This window comes from Pinus tabuliformis, chromosome 3_1 (assembly GCF_031772625.1).
Source record: "Pinus tabuliformis cultivar Carrire ecotype Pingquan chromosome 3_1, CPIR1, whole genome shotgun sequence".
Taxonomy (NCBI): domain Eukaryota; kingdom Viridiplantae; phylum Streptophyta; class Pinopsida; order Pinales; family Pinaceae; genus Pinus; species Pinus tabuliformis.
In genome coordinates, this window is record NC_142301.1 from 493,636,541 (window position 1) to 493,656,858 (window position 20,318).

The following is a 20,318-nucleotide window of genomic DNA, read 5'->3' on the forward strand; positions in this document are numbered from 1 at the left end:
GATTAGCAATCACATGTACATAAAGTAAAGTGCAGATAGAACATTAAACGATCGACAGAAAACAAGCCAAGACAAGAGACACAAGATGTGGCGGCTAGCCAGGGACAAACCCCACAATGTGTGGGGAAACCCTTTGATCAAATCTTCTTTTATCTTCAATAATTCAGCAGAGAGAAATAGTACAATAAAGCTGATTCATATCAGCAGTAGCAAACCCTAGATCAGTAGCATCAGCATTAGCGGCTTCATTATCAAACTAGGGCAGACCATATCTCACAAACCGACAGTCGGATTGACTTCATTCCACCACCAAAAGTTTCGGCTTCCAGAGGAGGTTCAGATGAACCTACAGCGCAGTTTAGATGAGGAGATCTTCTAGGCCACGCAAGTCAATCTTTACTTCTGCAGTTGCAGCTTCAGTTTCAGCAGTTTCCGGCTTCAAACTAGGGCAGTCGATATCTTGCAAACTGTTTGTCGGATTGACTTCATTCCACCACCAAAAGTTGCGGCTTTCAAAGGAGGTTCAGATGAACCTACATCGCAGTTCCAAAGAGGAGATCTTCTAGGCCACGCAAGTCAATCTTTACTTCTGCAGTTACAGCTTCAGTTTCAGCAGTTTCCGGCTTCACATGTGTGAGAGAGAGAGACCCATTTTAGCACAGTAGAGAAGAGACTCATATCTGCGCAGTAGAAAGAGAGAGATGTGATGAAATGAGTGAGTCCAAATGAGGAAAAGTCCTCTTATATTTATACACAACGTTGGTGGGTGAATAGATGCGATTGTTGGGCTTCTAAGCCTACATGAGTTGTAGGTCGGCTTGATAATAATTCCATAATCAAAATAAATTCATATCTCCATGAATACTTATCGGAATTGGATGATCTTTATATCAATCCTACACCTCTCGATGAGAGGAATCTAATAAAAATATTATTAGCCATGAATAAGATGACCCACATGAAGTTTTGCCCTGGTTGCCAATTTTAACATATTCCCGTAAGAGATATTTATGAAGTTGCTAACAAAGCTTGAGTATTTATAAATGAAATGGAATTCCGACGAAGATCATTTCAAATAGGGATCCACGATTCACTTCCAGATTTTGGACTTGTATACAGTTAGCATTAAGAACTCAACTAAATTTAAGTACAACTTATCATCCTGAGACTAATGGATAAACAAAAAGGTTGAACCAAGTCATAGAAAATATGTTGAAGATGTATGTTATGAATCAACAGACGCACTGGGAAAAGTACTTGCCCTTGGTTGAATTTGCATACAATAACATCTACCGTAGTTCAATCAGAATGCCTCCATTTGAAGCATTATATGGAAGACCTTGCAGGACACCATTAAGCTGGGACAGGTTAGAGGAGTGAGTGATAGTGGGGCCAAAAAAAAAATTAAATCAAGAGATGGAAGAACAAGTAAAACAAATTAGGCAATGATTAAAGGAAGCACAAGGTAGAGAAAAAAGTTATGTTAATGCTGACATAACAGATAGGAAGTATGAAGTAGCGCATCAAGTTTTCATTTGCATTAGACCAAACAAAAGCACTATTCAGTTTGGAAAAGGAACAAAGTTGTCACCTTGGTTTATTGGGACATCTAAAGTTCTGGAAAAGTTGGACCTGCTTCCTATCATCTTGCACTGCCACCCCACGTGCATAAAGATCATAACGGTTTTCATGTATCTATATTAAGACATTACATAGCTGACAAATATCATAACTTTCAAATGGAAGGAATTGCAGGTATTAGACGAGGGAACCATTTTGGTCGAACCATTATGTACACTAGAATGTAGGGTTGAACAGCTCAGGAACCGCCTGGTAGACCAAGTTAAGGTCCGGTGGAACAAGTATAGTTCTGGATCGACTACTTGGGAAAATACAGAGACCATATGTCAAAGATACCCCAACTTGTGTTGATTTTGACGAATTTAAAACCTTCTCTTGTATATGACTACTTTATTTCAGTTAGATACTTAAGACTATCATTTTGAACTATTACATGTAAAAAAATGGATTTTATTTTAACTCTGTTAGTACATGGATACCAATATGGAATACCAATATGAGCTCTAGTATTTGATTTCCTTGCCATGAAATTTAAATAATGAATTATGTTATGGATATCAACCTGATTGATGAAATGGAAATAAAAGAATAACCACATTTGACTACTTAATGTGAAAACAAACTTACAGATATATTGGCTAGACATAGCCAAGTATGTTATATAAACTCAAAGATCAATATCATAGATGGCAACATATTGGGAATGCATAGAAATTGTTATCTGAATACATTTAGTTTTGAATATATTGATGCATATGTTATAATGTGTGGGCAAGTGTTTACATTGCAGATATATCGTTACCAAACCAATCACGTGATGAAAAACTCCAAGAACAATTGAGGCTCAATAAGGTTCCATGATAAGATGTTGACCCTAATCCTACTAGGAGGGGTGGAGGTGTTGCCCGTCGTTTATCCTCCAAATCCTGGAGTCATGGGAAGACTGTGCGAGTCACACTCCCCTAGATGTGTGATGATCACTGCCGAATGCCTACTGGGGAATTAAGTCGATATAATCGACTATGTCGCCCTTGAGGTTTATAAATGGTTAGATCATTATAGCTAATGCCATGGCATATTCTAGTAGAGGGCAAATAAGATGGGAGCGGAAGAGATTAGGAAGGATAGGATGATTTTCGAATAGCTTGGGGACTTTGTTGGGGCAAAGCATGACTACTAAGGTTGTAAACCAGTGATGCGGGGGAGCGCCCCCCCCCTTCGAACCCGCTCCCGAAGCGCGCTCCGGGCGGGAGCGGCTCGGGAGCGGGTCGGGAGCGCGCTCCCGTAAAAAAATTTGCGCTCCCTGGTCTGTGAGGGAGCGCTTCAGGGAGCGATCGCTCCCGCGCTCCCGGAGCGCTTTTTAATGCCCGGGAGCGATCGGGGAGCGATCGCTCCCTGATCGCTCCCGGGCATTAAAAAACGCTCCGGGAGCGAATTTTAGTGAACCGGGAGCGGTTCGGCGGAAAAAAATTCCGCGGACCCGAAAAAAACAAAAAATTTAACTAATTTTTTTGGGTTTATAAGCCCAATGGGCCAAAACAAAATCATTTCAATGAGATTGAGCTTGAGTTTGAGAGCAAAGGAGCAAGGAGCAAGAGCTGAGGAGCAAGGAGCCAGAGCTGAGGAGCGAGGAGCAAGTGCCAAGGAGCGAGGAGCAAGCTTGCAGAGGTAAGTAACTTAATCATTTAGTTAGTTTAGCTGGTTAGGTGGTTAGTTTGGTTAGTTTAATTTACCTGTTTGAGTTTAAAGATCATTAATTTAAATTAAATTAATAAATTAAATGAATTAATCCCAATAAACTAAATTAATTTGCAGATTCAAGACTCAAACCCTACAAACATCAAACACGATGGACTTGGGGATTTTTATTGGCATTTTCCTCTTCCTGGTCCCTTTTCTGGTTATTATGGTGGTGGAGAGTAGGAAACGGAGGGGGCCTGAAACTGAAGAGGTGGATGAAGAAGCCGGAGGAAGTCAAATAGGTGAAAACCCCAGTGAGGAGGATGTGGAGGAGGGTGAACATGAGGGTCAAAAAACTAAACAAGACCAAACTCCATTGTGGAAATATGTTCAGAGGCCTGAAACAGGGAGAGGGGGTGGAACCACTAAATTTCATTGCCCCCATTGCAACACTGATTTCACAGGCTCATACACCCGTTTGAGAAGACACCTTTGCGGGAAAAGGGCATGGGATGGAGAGAAACAAATAGGAATCAGAACTTGCGACGCGGTGTCAACAGCAGATAGAGCCAAATACATAAAGGAAGAGGAGGACGCCCAATACAAAGCAAAAAGATCAAGGGGTTTCTTTGAAAGCTCACAAAGAACTCCTTCAGCATCCTCCCAAGGCAGTGGATATGGACATGGAGGCTCAGGGTCATCATCTTTACGCCGTAGAACCATATCAGATTTCCTTGATGAGGGGTGTAGGAATGATGTGGATTCAAAAATTTACAGGTTCCTCTATGCAAATGGGATACCATTCAATGTTCTACGCTCACCTTATTGGCACGAAATGGTTTCTGCCATAAATGATGCCCCTAAAGGATACAAGAGCCCTGGGTATGACAAGGCAAGAACAGTTGGCCTTGATCATGAAAAAGCAAAAATATCACATTCTTTGAATAAAATGACAAGTTCTTGGACTGACAATGGGGTGTCCATTGTATCTGATGGATGGACAAATGTAAAAGGCAAGCCATTGATAAGTGTTCTCGCTGTGTCCCGAAGTGGTCCCATTTTTCTAGCTGCACATGATTACTCAGACAAGTTCAAGACCGCTATCAACATTGCAGAAGCATTGCTTGAAACAATTGAGCGTATTGGCCCATACAATGTCATCCAAGTCATCACTGATAATGCTCCTAATTGTAAGGCAGCGGGAGCAATTATTGAGGATAGATACCCGAACATATTTTGGTCTGGATGTTTGGTTCACACATTGAACCTTCTGTTGCATGATATTGTCAAAAACAAAAATGAACAATACCAATGGATTGGTGATTTGTACAAGAGAGGAAAAAAAATGATAAAATTTATTACAAATCATAGCAATACCCATGGCCTTTTCCGCAGTCACTCGAGATTGGAGTTGCTGAAGATTGCGAGGACTAGATTTGGTAGCTATTACCTCACCTTCAGGCGCCTTTTGAAGGTAAGAGAGGGTTTAGCTAGCATGGTATCAAGTCCAAATTGGCAGGTGTTAAAGGAAAGGGCTACAAATGTAGCTGACATTGCAGGTTTTGAAACGGTGGAGGAGGCCGCTCTTGATGGGCAGTTTTGGACAACTGTGAGACAGGTATTGGATTTCACCAAGCCAATTTATAACATGATTCGGTTTGCAGATACAGACAAACCAGTGATTGGCGAGGTGTATGAGCAAATGGATACCATGTTGGGGGAAATAAAAGACATTGTTAATAACAGAGATCCCGACTTGTACAATCTGATTCACGATTGTGTGTGTGAACGGTGGAAAAGGCTTAACCTTCCACTACATTGCTTGGCGTATATCCTTACGCCAAAATACTACTCAGATTCTTGGTTGGGCAAACCTGCAGCAGGGGGTGGTGTTAGGACCAAACCCCATTTAGATCGAGAGGTAACTAAAGGATATCTGGATGCATTAGAAAAGTTGGTGCCTGACAGGGAGGAATGTGCAGCTGTGCGCCTTGAAATAGGCAAATACTTCACTGGCAGTGGTTTGTATGGTAACTTCCATGCAATGGACGACAAAGATAAATTTGATTCTCTCACATGGTGGGAAACATATGGCGGCGACGGACTTTTGCGAAAATTGGCATTGAAAGTTCTTGCACAGGTTGTAAATTCTTCTTCTGCAGAGAGGTGTTGGAGCACCTACAGTTATATACATAATGTGAAAAGAAACAGGCTCAACGAAAACCGAGCAGAAAGCTTGGTTTATGTGCACTACAATTTGAGGTTGTTGAGCCATTACTGTGATCGGGCTAATGAAGATCCCACATATAAAATTTGGGACAATCACCCTGAGGACGACAATTTGGAGGATGGCATTGTACATATGGAAGAACTAGAAGATGAGCTTGTACGGGATGAAGCTGAAGCAGCTGCAGCAGCCATGCCACCTCCACCTCCACCATCCAGTAGCAGTTCTCGGGGCCCGAGTCTTGTTCCATTGCTGTCGCCACCTCCATCGACACCCTCGCGTGGAGGCTCTAGTTCTGGTCGTCGGTCTGGGCGGGAGACTCCTAGAAGACCGCCAAGACCTACTTATACTCCTGGAGACTCTCGTGGCAAGGGCCACTTGTAGATTTACAGTTTACTTGTCTTTTTTAGTTTCTATTAGACTTGTCACTTTAGTTTTCATAACTGTTCAGTGTTGAGTTTTGAGTCCTTGACTCTTGACTCTTGACTCTTTCATATCATTATGACATTATGATATTTTTTGTAAACATTATATCACTGTGACAATGAAAATTTGAAGTTTGAAGTTGGGCCTTGGCAATTATAACTCATTGGTAATGATTGTGAATTATGAATATGATGCTTTGTGAAAGACTAAAGTTGTTTCATTTCATCTCATTATTCATGTTTCATTTTATAAATTTTTAACATTTCATATCATGTTAACAGTTAGAAGTTAGGACTTAGAAATATCTTCGATATTACTTCTTGTAATGGTTAAACTTGGCTTACAAGTACAACTTGTTACTTTGGTGATCAATGATGATAAATGTTATTGAATTGAATGTTATTTTAATTTATTATTTTACTAAGGTTGATGACGATTATAATTTCTAGATGATTGATGTGATATGGTTCAATGATCAATTTATGTTTTTTTATGTTTTTTATGTCTATTTCATCATTCTACATGTTTTTGTTGACATATATGTATCAAAAATTAAAAAATATAAAAAATATATATATTTTTAAAAAATCGCTCCGGGATTCGCTCCCAAACCGGGAGCTTCTGAAAATGGTCGCTCCCGCTCCCGCTCCCCGCTCCCAAGTAACACTGTTGTAAACCAATAAATGATCAAAACATAAATGTTAAAATGCCCTCATATTATAAACAAGAATCCAATCACAAGACACAATCTTTCATGAATATAATAAACACTAAAAATAATTACTAATATACTATATAAACCCTAACTTCGGGACAAAGTTTTCTGAAGGAGGGGTGTATGCTATGTTGCACGGGTCTGCGAACCCAAGGGTGGGGTTCTTGAACTCGTCCTAGGTTCTCGTCCCCAAGTACTGGATTTGGGTACGGGTGCTTTTGAGAAGAACCCATAAAAACTGGGTTCTTCTATGAAAAACCGTGTTATCCATTAAAAAATATTGGATTCTTTTTTCTTTATGGGTACAAAGAACCCAGATGATGGGTACTTGGAACCCCAAAATCGGGTTCGTTGGGGTTCATTTTAGTTTTTATTTTTAAATTTTTAACTAATTTAATGGGCTTCCCCTAATATTCTAGGTAGCTAGTTCTTCATCTCGCGAGAGGAATTGGAGTACTTATGCCTTTATCCATTTAGTAAAGAGAAATACGTTGGGCTCAAAGGCGGCAATGAACTTAGTGTACATTCATAGCACACTTCGTCTCATATCTCGAAAAGACCCTGGGTACAAGGAGGGTCCTTTCATGGGATAAGACCAATACACAGATGATGCTATGTGCGTGGACGAGGAGATACAACCAGATGGCCTTATTGAGCTACCTCCAGTTGCTATGGATGAGCAAGAGCCTCAAGATGAGAGTGATTCCTACCTAGAGAGCATGCTAACTGAATATCTGAGTGATGCTGATGACATGGCTTGAGGAAGCCATTGTTCACTATTAGCTATTTTTACTTTTAGTATTTTAAAATTTCCTAGTTCATGTTTGGAGATGCCTTAAGGCAAATTTTGAATGTAGTATGGCAATGGACATATATCATGAATCTTATTAATATGTAAACTCCAATGTGCACTTGATATCAAACTAGAAATTTTGACATTTCAATGTGAATGTTGAATGTTCAATAATGTCATGTTTAAATCATAAATATTTTAGTTTTCTTGTTTAAAGTTGAAAAATATACAAATTCATATATATTATAATTTATAAAATATAATATTTATATATTATATATATAAATTATAATATGCCCCTGAAGAACCTAGGCACCCTGTTTCAAAAGATGACGTACCTATCCTTGTCCCTGTCCTCGAGCCCACATTTTCTGACAACATAAGGTGTATGTAACGACCCCACCACGAATTATGCACAGAAAATGAGTATTAGCATGCATACGAGGCATGCATATGATAGCTACATATGCATGCATCACATGCATTGTATTAGTAAACTTACTAATTGGTTATAAAAGATGTCTAATGAAAGGATAAATGAATTAATTAGTAAAATACTAGATTAAATACCTAACAATTAAGAAGGGAAATCTTACCCTAAACATAACACTCCAAAAATATATATATGGTAAATATCTCTTTATTAACTTTGAATAGATTAAATGCTTATAAATTGAATAGACCTTAATTGCTCTTATTATTAACATAATTCAATATAATATATCAAACATATATTCAAATTAAAAGGAATGGTATATATGAAACATATTATATACAACTAAAAAAAAGAAATTATAGTCTCTATAAGAAGGGACTATATATATGTGATACTCTATGACTTGTCATAAAATGAAGGCAACAACCTCCAACCATGATGTTGCCGTGTCAAAAGGCGGTGGAGAGGTTGCCGAGGAAGGAAGGAACCTCATGAATATAAGGGGATCGATGGACGAATTTGAAGGGGAGGAGTTTTGGGAGTATTTCGCAGACAGTGAAGGAAATTTCGAGGAAGCCATAGACAGAGAGGACAAAGAGGAAGAGTGGGCCTTAATTGTTCTTGAAGTTTTGGGCATGGGGGCCAGAGTGCTTCCATTTTGAAGTACTTTGGAGCTAGGTACCGAGATTGTGCCCAGTTTGGCAGGGAGGTGTTGGTCATTTTGGTAACGGGAGCAATTTGATGCTACAACAGCTCAGGATTGACTTCAAACACGAAAGCTAGGTATTTATCTGTGAATTAAATTGATAAATTCTTGTTTGAATTGCAGCTGTTAAACTCTGATAGAATTTAGGAACTTAAAATCTGCTTTGGGCATTAAAAGAAAGATTATTCCGAATAATATTTGCATAATTTCAATGTGGTTTAGTCTTGCCACTGGATTTTAAAATTTCATCTTTCCAGTTCTTGGACGTTGCAAATTGCAATATAGTCGATGCTATCAAAGTCTGCCATTTTGAGGCTGGGGAGCTCAGTTTCAAGTTGAGTGACTTGAATAGTGTTCACTGTACTAAATAAGTTGTGAAAAGCATCCCAAATATGCTTTGCACATTTGTTATCCTTGGTGTGATGAACAATATCGAGCTCCATGTATAGATGAAGGAATCAATGGGCTTCAGTCTTTTCCAAGAAAACAAGGTCATTGCTCCTTTCATTGGGGGTGGGGAGAGGTTTCTCCAAATATTTTCATATACCCTTGGTAGGGAGGAGGGCTTGCATTTGATTGGCCCAAATATGGTAGTTGGCGCTGTTAAGACAGGGTAGAAGCTATTTTCTATCCATGAATCAGTATACCTGTGCTGTCCTGAAAACAGCAGGGATTTTGGCTGGAAAAGAAGGAAAAAGAGTGCGCTGCCCTCGAAAGGGCACAAATCTGCAAATATGTCCCTGATATTCTTTAAAATAACAAAAGAAAAAAATGCCATGAAAGGAGGATGCTAGTGATGTAGAGGGTAAAACCCTTAAAAATCTATTGCTGTCCTGAAGCGGTGCTGAAAGCCTACTTTGTAGAACTGAAACAGCCTTCAAACAGCTCTGGACGGAGAAAGAAGAGTTCACACTAGCTTTGATACCATGTTGAAATCATAAGGAGATAGTAGATCTATAATGAACATTTTGGCAAACCTTAACCCAGACAAGTAAATTACGACAGATTCATACCAACAGCCATTGCTGATCACAAGAGAGATGAACACACCATAGTGTGCTTAAAAAGCATAATTGTGCTTGAGAGAGAAGTCAACTATAAGCAAGAAAGATTGCTGCATAACCCAAACTCAAGTACTCAAGAGAGGTGGGCTAAAGAAGAGATAACCCTAAGCCTTTCTCACCTGAATGAATGATTGTAAATGAGAGGAGTGTGTTGTATTTATACACACTCTTTAGGGTGGAAGCACTGGCCCAAAGAGGTTGACTTAGCCAAAATATCCAAATAAAGTAAAGTACAGTAAATGGGTTAGTTACCCATGTATGGACTCAATAGAGCCATCAATACAATGAATCGGAACGTGGCCTGAACTGAACGTCAACCACAAAAAACAGTACTTTGAGCATTCATGGACAACTTAAAGTTTTCAATAGGATAAAAAGTAGGAGCCAAAAAGGAAGTGTTAAAAGTGGTTTAAGTGAAACTTTTCTGCCACAGGTATGGGCCAAAAAAGATAATTTTGTGCATGGCAAAAAACAACAGTAAAATATTAAATGTACTGCGACAATGCAAGAATATGCTTTTACCATCAAGGACATCTACAAAACCTCATCAATCACTATATTGTCTTTGAGGTCATCTGTAAGTATGTCATCTAGAGTAGAGTTTTAGCCTTGAGGTCATCAAACTCGTCTACATAGTCCTAGTTAGTAGTTTGTTTAGCTTCCATATGAAACACAGGAAGCAATTTTAGTAAGTTTCCTAGCATTTAATCCAAAGTAATATGTTAATAATTAAAGAGATGGAAACATTCACAGTGAGGTCTCGGTTAGACCTTGTATTATGTGTGGATCCTATTGTCCATAAGCAGTTGTTGAGGGATTTGATCAATCATTTATTTGTTCTTGTGGATGAACTATGTGGGCTCTGAGATCTCTCTGTCTAAATAATGCCCAAAAAAGTTTTTTAGATGCTGGCAATGGTAATGTTGCTCCATTATTGTAGGGAATTACTTTTATTTATTACCAGTTTTACTTTTATTTTTTTCTCTTTCTCACGTATGTTTATAATTTGGGTATTCTTTTTGTGTGGCAGATGGCTATTCATATAGTACCATGATCTCTACTTATTCTAAGATTGGAAATATTGAAGAGGTAAAAAGGTTAGAAGAGGAGTTAGAGAATATAAAAGGAAAATATGACTTAGTGGTTATGAATACATTGTTGAATGCTTATTCTAGAGGACGTGATATGGAGTATGTCATGCGAACACTCAAGAAAATGGACAAGTTTAAAATTTGTCCGGACCGACAAACATTCAGTATTCTTATTTCATATTTCTGCAAGGAGAAACTATATGATCTTGCGCAACGTACTCTCGAAGACATGCAAGTTAGAGGGCATCGACTAACTGAGGTATGCCCATTTGTAAATGATGTCTATATGTAGAGTGTGTGAACCAAGCCTTTCATGATTGATATTTGGCACTGAAGGTTATATGAATATGACCATCTATCTCTCACTGTGAACATAAGAATTTTGCTGACAAACACTACACACACCATAGAAAATGAATTATATGAATTCTTTTAAAGCAATACATGGAAAATTACCATATTTACTACCTACTTGTGATTTCCAATTTTAGTTACTCAGATACCATGCATATTATCAACATCTGTTGCAATGTTTGCACTTTATACTGTCATAGTGGCGATCAAGTATTTAGCATGCATGCAAAATTGTAGGGCCTTTGTTATAACCCCAATATCCTAGTGTCTGTTGTTTTATTTATGCCTAGAACCCAATTGAGGTTTTAATTTGCAAGAGAGAGGAGAGTCGAGACACATATATACATTTTAGTTATTTAGTCCTCTATGAACAAGCACTGTACCAAACAAGACAACTAAAGTGACATATCTTTGTGAGAAGACTATTTATTAGTTTTAAACTAATTTAGTATACTTCATATTACAAATGTAAGCAATTTGCTTGAAGTTTAACTATATATGCATCATATTCTTCCCTAATTGTTCTTATTATTGTCATACTAATAACCTATTATGACCATTAGTTTGTTGGAATTTTGGGTAGCTCAGAAGGTATTTCTAAGAAGGATACCCACCAAAAAAGGTTGGTTCGACAATTTATCCAAAAGTGGGGTTTTGGACCCAAAGAAGTGGGTTTAAGACTTGTTACCACTCAAACTAGCAGGGGGCATAAAGGGGACTCCTAAAGGGACAACTGCTAGGTCAAGGGAAACAGTGGAGGCTTAGCCCACTGTCATCTCAGCTAAGACTCCCTACTATTTACAGACTTTCATCGATGGTAGGGGACATAGTATATAGAAAGTCACTTGTGAAGGATGAATCAACCAAATGATGTGAAGTGACTTTAATGATCCTTTTCCTAGAAGGGGGATTAAGAATGGAATTGGAGCTTACTTGCTCTTCAAGCAAGGTACACAGATTTCTAGGATAAGGAGGTGAGGATTTGAGGGTTAGGTTAGAGGAATATGCCTTGTAAAGAAGTTTCCCAATCCTAAAATCCTTATTGAACTTGACCTCCCGAATGGTTCTTGAATAATTGACCTTTCAAAAGTATGGGATCACACGGGACCAAGTGGACCCAGCCTAGGTTAAGGAGAGAGAATTTAGCAACAAATGATGTCCTTAACCTAGACAAGGAAGGGGAAAGGATCAAAGCAAGAATTTCCAATTAAAAGTGTCAATTTGATCCTATGAGGTGCTAGCCTAGAGAATACCAGGGCAAAGTTTGATCTTAGAGCTAGGGCTTGGGTTATCACATAACTCCACTGTCGAAATGGCTTCAAAATTGGAGGATGCCTTGAGGACACACGAACGCAGTAGTGGCTAGGAGATCAAAATTTTTCTTTGGCTACTTTGTTGGGAAAGTGCTGCCCTAGGTGACCCAACTTGGTTAGACCTAGAAAAGAAGGGGAAAAGGTGGATAAAAATGTTCTTTGAGTGATCACCTATTCATGGACCAGTGCCTAATCCCTTGGGAGAATAGAGTCTAGGAGAATGATGAGAAAGGAACTTGTATTTCAGTTAAGGAAGCCTTAAGGACTACTTCACTTGGTCTTTAGGGCAAGAAGAAGAGATGTCAAAGATTTTATACTTCGCTTGGCAAAAGAGATGGTTTATCAAGATAAATTCACTGGTGGAATTATCCCTAGGAGATTTCTTTCATATACATGGCCCAAATGTTGAGAGAGGCTATATAGAAACAATAATTCCACAATTTTGCAATTATGCAATGCAACAATTAGCCCTAGTATAGCAAAAATCCCATTCAATGCATATGGCAAAATTAAAACAAGAATATTATTAAATGTGTGTACTTACATGTAATAGAACATATCCACCCATCAACAATTTGACAATAAAGAAGATCCAAGGTAATATACTCCAATCCAAACATCAAACTTCATCCATGCTCCAATTCATCATCCCAGAAAAAGTGGAAAATTCTCTAAAGAGAAGGATGATCCAATCCAAAGTGATGATACAAATGAATTCATGTCTCTCTTATTTATACACTCATTAGGAGTTCAAATTACCTAATTTGAGCCTACATTAACCCATTAACTAAAATAATGTGCAAATAACCATCTAATGGTGACAAGCCCAACCAACTAGCTCACAAATAAAATAATAAGCCTCCCAAGAGGTCGAATGATCAATAATGTATGTCATTGGGCTCTCTCAAAGGCCTAATGAAGTCCATAACTGCCAAAATTGTGAGTTGGACTTCCAAAAGTAATGGACAAGGGGTTGGCCCCTTGTTCTCCACATAATGAACTTGTGGTGCTCCCAATGGCTGTGAGGCACACAAGTGACCTCATGGGTCTCCAAGTAAGTCGAAGATGCATGTAGACCATCTATAAGGGCTCAGATGATGATGTAGGTGATGCCACATCATCTTACAAGTCCTAGGTTGGTTGCTAAGTGCATGGTACATCTGTGGCACTGGCTAGGCAAAGGTGAACCAGGTACATCTTCCTCATCCAATAGGTGAATCTCGAGCTAATCTCTGACATCTCTGGGGATCCATTGAGTGTTGTTTACTGCTGTAGAGGCCCATGGCTCTCGACACACGCCGCTACATGTGCCAATGTAGCCCTTTGGAGGGTTAGGACCCCGTATAGGGAGACCAAACCCAAGATGGAGACCCCCTGCAATCTTGCATAAGATCCAATGCATCCCCTAGCCTTCCAGTACAACAAGTCATCAAAGAAATTGATTAAAAGAGCTTACAAACCATGGACCACAGGTGGGGACTTGATAATGGCTTGTCCTTCCATAATGGGCTTTGGCATGTGCTAATGTCTCCAAACTCCAAATGGGGTTAACCAAGCATCCCATTAAGTGGTTTCTACTTTTAAAGGGGATAATATGTTCAAGGTACATCCTTTAAAAGGTGGTGGCATGTGATAAAGAGGTGAATGGAATAGGGAGTGAGAAGGGGCAACCTTGGGCCACATGCTGGGGTACAAGGATAGCTAATAGAAGGGAAGCCCACACTTGGGTATATAATGCATAGGAGGGAGCAATCGTGGTACATGAGGTGCCCCAACTTTGATTTTTCTAACCTATTTATATGCCTTTTGCCTTTTTATGATTTTTCTTCAATTAACTGCTCGGTTTGCTCAAAGGCTGAGAGCATGATGTGTGAGATATAGCAGTGGATGACCCCTTTTGAGATTGGGCGGTTCATTGCCCACCAGGGGTTGTGACAATCATGGGTTCCTATATGATGAAGGGGGCTCATAGAGCCTGTAGGAACCAGGGTGATGGCCATGATGATGGGGTAGAGATCATGCATTTGCTTTTTCCCACGTGTTAAATGTGTTTGCCCCGACCATATTTTGCATTTTGTGGTACATTTTTCTATTGAATGTGGTCAATTGTGCTTTTACTTTTCTTTTTAGCTGCATCAACCTCCAAGGCATCATTCCAGGCTTGACACAAGGTGTGGGCAAGGGGAAGGGGAGAGCTAGCCCTATGTGGACCTAGTGGAGGAATGTGGACCCAGGTGGGGGAAATGATGAATGGGGTAATAATGAGTGGAAAGGGGGTAATATATGTGGACGAGGGAGTGAGACCACACAACCAAAATCAGGGTTTCCAGTGAAATACCATTCCTAAAGCCAAATGGTTAGCAAAAGAGATCCCACAGGACTAGAATTCAAGGTTAATATCCAAAAGGGAGTCTAGGGGACAAGAGAATAGACCTAGTCCATTCGTTCCACTGAATCCCTCCATTAATCCATGCCCAGAAGTGTTCATGATAAGCAAACTAGAATACTCTATTACCAAATGACAAGGCATACCTTTAGGTTCAAGAGGCCCACCTTCAAACATACGATCATGACAGATGGGTGAGGGACTGTGAAAATTATATCACTACAACAACTGATTTATTTTACCTACTTATTTGCCAATAAGTTATTTACGAAAATCCTTTAGTAAACATTAAAATAATTTCTGTTGCAAATATCACACCATAATACATAAACAAATACATGCACAAGAATCAGCTACATCAACACAGATATTTTGGACAATTGTCCTCGGAAAAACCCAATGCAAGAAAATCGGTGCAGCAGAGGAGGATTTTATTATTTAGCAATTCTTCAGTACAACTGGATGCTAAACTTGATTACCCAACAGAGAAAAATTCTCCAACACTTCTCTCGGACTCGGCGTCAGGCTTGCTGGCCTCTGCGCAGCTCCCAGACCCTCTGCGTCAGCCCCTGCTGCTCTGCGTCGGCACTGGGCCTCTCTGCGTCTCCCACGCTGACCCTCCAATGACTGTGCAGTTCTGCTGCCTCTGCATCTGCCTCTCTAACCTCTGAGCTGATCCACTGGTGCTGTTCCTGACTCTTTGTTCCGTAATTGCTGCCTCTTGCTGCTCTCCAGACCACTAGTTCGAATTTCTCAGCTAACCCCGCTCCAGAAATCGAACTAACTGGTCTCCCTTAGTGTGTTCTCCAACTGTCGCTCAAGCCTTTTCTTATGCTTTTCCTGTTGGTCCTTCAACGGTCGAGATTACATCTCTAATCAACGGTTAAGATTAGAATTGGCTTGATCCATGACTTTTGGAATCTTCTAACCCAGTTTTATATTAATGCCCATTAATATTTATTTTTCCTAAGTTTAGACTTAGGAACTCCATTAAAAATATTAATTATTTTAGTATCTCCCAAACTGGGTACAATCTGTCCAAACCATTTCTGGGTCTTGGAGATCTCATTTGCTTTAGCCTCTCCACCAATTTTCATGGCTAGAGCACATTCGATGCTACCCCAAATCAACGCTCTCTCTTAGCGAGGATTGTGCTCTAGTAATACTCCACACTGAGCATCACTTTGATTATACAGCGCCAATACCTGTGCTGATGCTAGGGCTCCCCACCCAACATCCTCTGCACTGTTGCATCCTGTACTGCTGCCCATGGATCTGCCTCTACCACTGCTACATTTGTACGACAACTCCCTCTGCATCCATGCTGTTGCTGGTCCTTTCTCGCAACACAACATCTGCACTGCAACTCCCTCTGCATCCGTGCTGCTATTGGTCCTTTCTCCCAACACTACATCTGCATTGCAAACTCTTCTCATCACGCTGCATCGTGCTACTGCAATGCAACATCACCCCCATTTCTGCCACTTGTTCTCCTGTAGGATTGTAGCTCAACTGTACAGCTCCTTGTTGAACATAGTCTCTGACAAAGTGACACCGGATATCAATATGCTTTGACCGATCGTGAAACACTGGATTCTCAGAGAGCTTGATGCAACTCTGATTATCACACATGATCCTAGTCACCTCCATCTTCCTTCTGAATAGGTTCACAAGTAGTTTTCTAAGACATATGGCCTCGCACAAAGCTGTGCTTGCAACCATATATTTTTCCTCAGCTGAGGTCAGAGCTACGGATTTCTGTTTCCTACTGCACCAAGAGGTCATTCCCGATCCAATGTTGAAACAGTACCTAGAGGTACTTTTTTGATCCTCTGAACTTCTAACCCAATCTACATCTTGTAAACCCACTCAATCTGATATCCTTATTGCTGGTGTACAAGAGTCCATAATCGACTGTTCCCTGTATATATCTGAGAACATGTTTGGCTGCTGCTTAGTGCGCCCTCTTCGGCTCCACCATGAACTGACTGAGGGTGTTGACAACATAGCAAATGTCTGGCCTGGTAATGACCAGATACATCAGGGACCCTATGTGCTGCTTGTATAAGGTGGGATCAACATCCTTTTCTTTTGATGCATCAATTTTCTTCCAGTTGGTGATCATTGGAGTAGCCATGGGTCTACAATCCTCCATCCTGAATCTCTTCAGAATTTCTGTAGCATATCTCCCTTGTCCAAGGAAGATCTCCCCTTTTTGCTGCCAAACTTCCAACCTCAGGAAATATTGCATCTGTCCCAAATCCTTCATGTCAAATTTTGTGGCTAGATTCTTCTTGCAGTCCCCGATGAGCCTGGATGATCCTATCAGGAAGAGATCATCCACATATAATACTAGGATTAGAGGCTCATTCTGTACAACCAGATAGTAGAGATTTGGATATGCGTCACTCTTTACAAATCCCATCTTCTGCAAGTAGCCATCAATTCGACCATACCATGCTCTAGGTGCCTGTTTCAACCCCTACAAGGCTTTCTTCAATTTACATACATGAGACTTCTTCTCATGTGTCTCAAAGCCTTCTGTCTATTCAATTTATACCTCTTCTTCTATCACCTTGTTCAGAAACGCCGTTTTGACATCCATCTGATGAATCTCCCATCCCATCTGTGCTGCAAGAGATATCACCGTTCTAATAGATGTATACTTGGCTACTGGGCCCAAGGTCTCTTCGTAGTCAATTCCTTCCTTCTGAGCATACCCCTTAGCCACAAAATTGGCTTTGTATTTTTCCACACTGCCGTCTGCAGCGTATTTAATCTTGTAGATCCATCTCGAACCTACCATCGATTTGTCTTGAGGCCTTGGCACTACCTCCCAGACATCGTTCACCATTATGGAGTTGTACTCCTCTACCATCGCATCCAACCGAACCTGATGTTGAGCAGCCTCTTGAAAAATGGCAGGCTCCCCATCCTGAGCTACTAATGCCTGATATCTATCTCGTTGTTTTCGCTCCCTCTTATTATTCCTTGGTGCACCAATGAAATCCTCTACATCTCGTAGAATTTGACGAAGCTCCTTGCTCATTCTTCCTCTACCAGTAGGTGCTTCTGTTAGCTCCTCCTCCTCTTGTGATTCTTCCTGATCCGAGGAAGAATTCTTTACTTCTGTTGGTTGAAGAGGTTTGACCAACGGTTCCTTTTTTGAGTACTCGAAGGCATTTCTCGAGATTTTCTGAAATCCCTGTCCTCCATGAACTTCACATCTCGTCGAACTACTACCTTCCTGCTCCCTAGAAGATAGATTCTATGTGCCTTAGCGTTCTCACTATATCCAACTATATATCCTTTCTTTGCAATTTGATCCAACTTCTTTCTCTTTTCCTCGGGTATGCGGCAATATGCTAAGCTCCCAAATATCCTGAAATGACTGACTTCAGGCGTCTTCCCTGTGAAGACGCCCTCTGGAGTAATCTTGCCCAATGCTCGATGAGGAGTTCTATTTTGGACATAAACTATCGTGTTGCATGCTTCTGCCCACATGAATTTTGGCATATCCTGATCATACATCATGGCCCTAACTGCTTCTACGATAGTCCCATTCTTCCTTTCTGCTACTCCATTCTGCTCCAGATTGTAAGGAGTTGTCCACTCTCTTCTGATGCCCTCCTTAGCGCAAAAATTAGTGAAGTCCTTATCGACATACTCTCCACCATTATTTGAGTGCAAAAATTTTATTTTCTTCCCAATCAGATTCTCCACTAGAGCCTTGAACTCTTTGAATAAAAAAAAAACCCTGTCCTTGGTTTGTAGAAAATAAATCCAAGTTTTCCTTGAGTGATCATCAGTGAACGTGAGGAAGTACTCGACACCACTAAGAGCTTTAGTGGACATAGGTCCACAGATATCTAAGTGTGTCAATCCTAGTACACTTTTGGCCCTATTTTTACTTTTAGGAAATGATGCTTTGGCATACTTTCCTAGAGCGCATCCTCTGCATTCATCATCTCGTTTTGTACTAAGATCCGAAACTCCTATTACAGTGTTCCTGAGAATTCTCTAAGCGCCATGGTGCAAATGTCCCATTCTTTTGTGCCATAGTTCATTCAAATCCTTGTCTCCATGACTGCCTATTAGTGCCATTGGTGATTCTAGTTGTAGTCTATACAACCTGTTACTTCTGATCCTGATCTGCACTTTTTTCTTCCAGCTCAGGTGTTTGACATATACTTTCTCCTTGATGAAGAAAACATTATAGCCTTTGCCTTGATGTTCCGACATGGAAAATAAGTTCCTCCCCAATCCTGGTACATGCAACGCATTGGTGGCACATAACCACTCTTCCGGTTCTGTTTGAAAAACTATGGTACCCTTCCCTATTGGAGGACACTTTGCCTTATTCCCCATGGTGATATGAAAATTCCTCCTTTCTGTTGTAATTTCTAAGTCTGACACGTTAGAAACCCTTCATGCACTTTGCTGATTTATTCCTACCTACTTGTTCTATTAATTAACAAGTTATTTACCATGTAAATACTGGAAATAAATACAAGTACATGCTCAACACATTACATATCATCAACTGAAGGAAATAGAAGCAAGCACACAAGTGACACCATTGTTTTTGGACTAATGTCCCCGCGAAAACCGGTGCAGCTATCTGAGGGTTTGATTTATTAGGCAGTTTCAAAATACAATCTGGGTGCCAAATTCAGCTCAGCCAACAGAGAAAAATCTCGGCAGTAGTACTTCTCTACTTGGAAGCAGATATTCCGGTTGAAACCCCGGATAAAAGCTTCGACAGCTCCACAGCTCCAATTTGCCCCACGAAACCCCAACGTTAGCCCAACATCACTCCAGCTTGGCTTGCGTTAGCCTCTGGATGCACTGTGTCAGCTCTCTGGCCCTCTGCGTCACCCACGCTGACCCTCTGAGGCACTGCACAGCTCTTGGCTGCCTCTGCGTGAACCCTTGGCTGCTTTGCATCCCTCTTTCCGACTACTGTGCTGATCCTCTCAGTGCTATCTTTGCCTCTCTGCTTCTATATTCACTGCCCCTCAGCTACAACTCTGATCACTCTCTCAACTTTTTTAGCAAATCCAGCCCCAAAAAGTCGAAATCTTGATCTCTTGGTGTGTTCTCCAAGTGACCCTCAAGCCTCGTCTTATACTTTTCTCGTTGACAAATCAATTGCTGACATTAAGTCCTTAATCAACGACTAAGATTAGATCTAGCTTGATCCATGACTTTTGGACCATTCTAACACAATTTTATATTAATTCACATTAATATTTTAATTTCCCTAAGTTTAGACTTAGGGACTCCATTAAAAATATTAATTATTTTAATATCTCTCAAACTGTTTAGAATCTGCCCAAACCCCTTCTGGGTATTGAAGATCTCATGTGCTATAGTCTCTCCACCAATTTTCGTGGCTAGAGCACATCTGATACTACCCCAAATCAACACTTTCCTCTTGATAATCTGAGAAACATTCTTGGATTCTCGTCATATGCCAAGAGGCTCCATTGTCTATAGACCATACCTCTGATGATGCAGAACTAGTCACACAAGCCACTTCTTCT

General features: G+C 40.3%; 1 protein-coding gene across 5 annotated transcripts in view; it reads left to right on the plus strand.

Moving 5' to 3' along the window:
• LOC149187956 (pentatricopeptide repeat-containing protein At1g10910, chloroplastic-like) overlaps window positions 1-20,318 on the plus strand; it is a 420,882-nt gene that overhangs the window by 357,511 nt on the left and 43,053 nt on the right. For 4 of the 5 annotated variants that reach the window (XM_089411507.1, XM_089411506.1, XM_089411508.1 and 1 more), the window contains one exon: window positions 10,659-10,978. The exons of the other annotated variant lie outside the window; for it this stretch is intronic. In XM_089411507.1, the coding sequence (XP_089267633.1) occupies window positions 10,659-10,978 (320 nt within the window). The remainder of the gene's footprint in view (window positions 1-10,658; window positions 10,979-20,318) is intronic. 5 annotated transcript variants of the gene reach the window in all.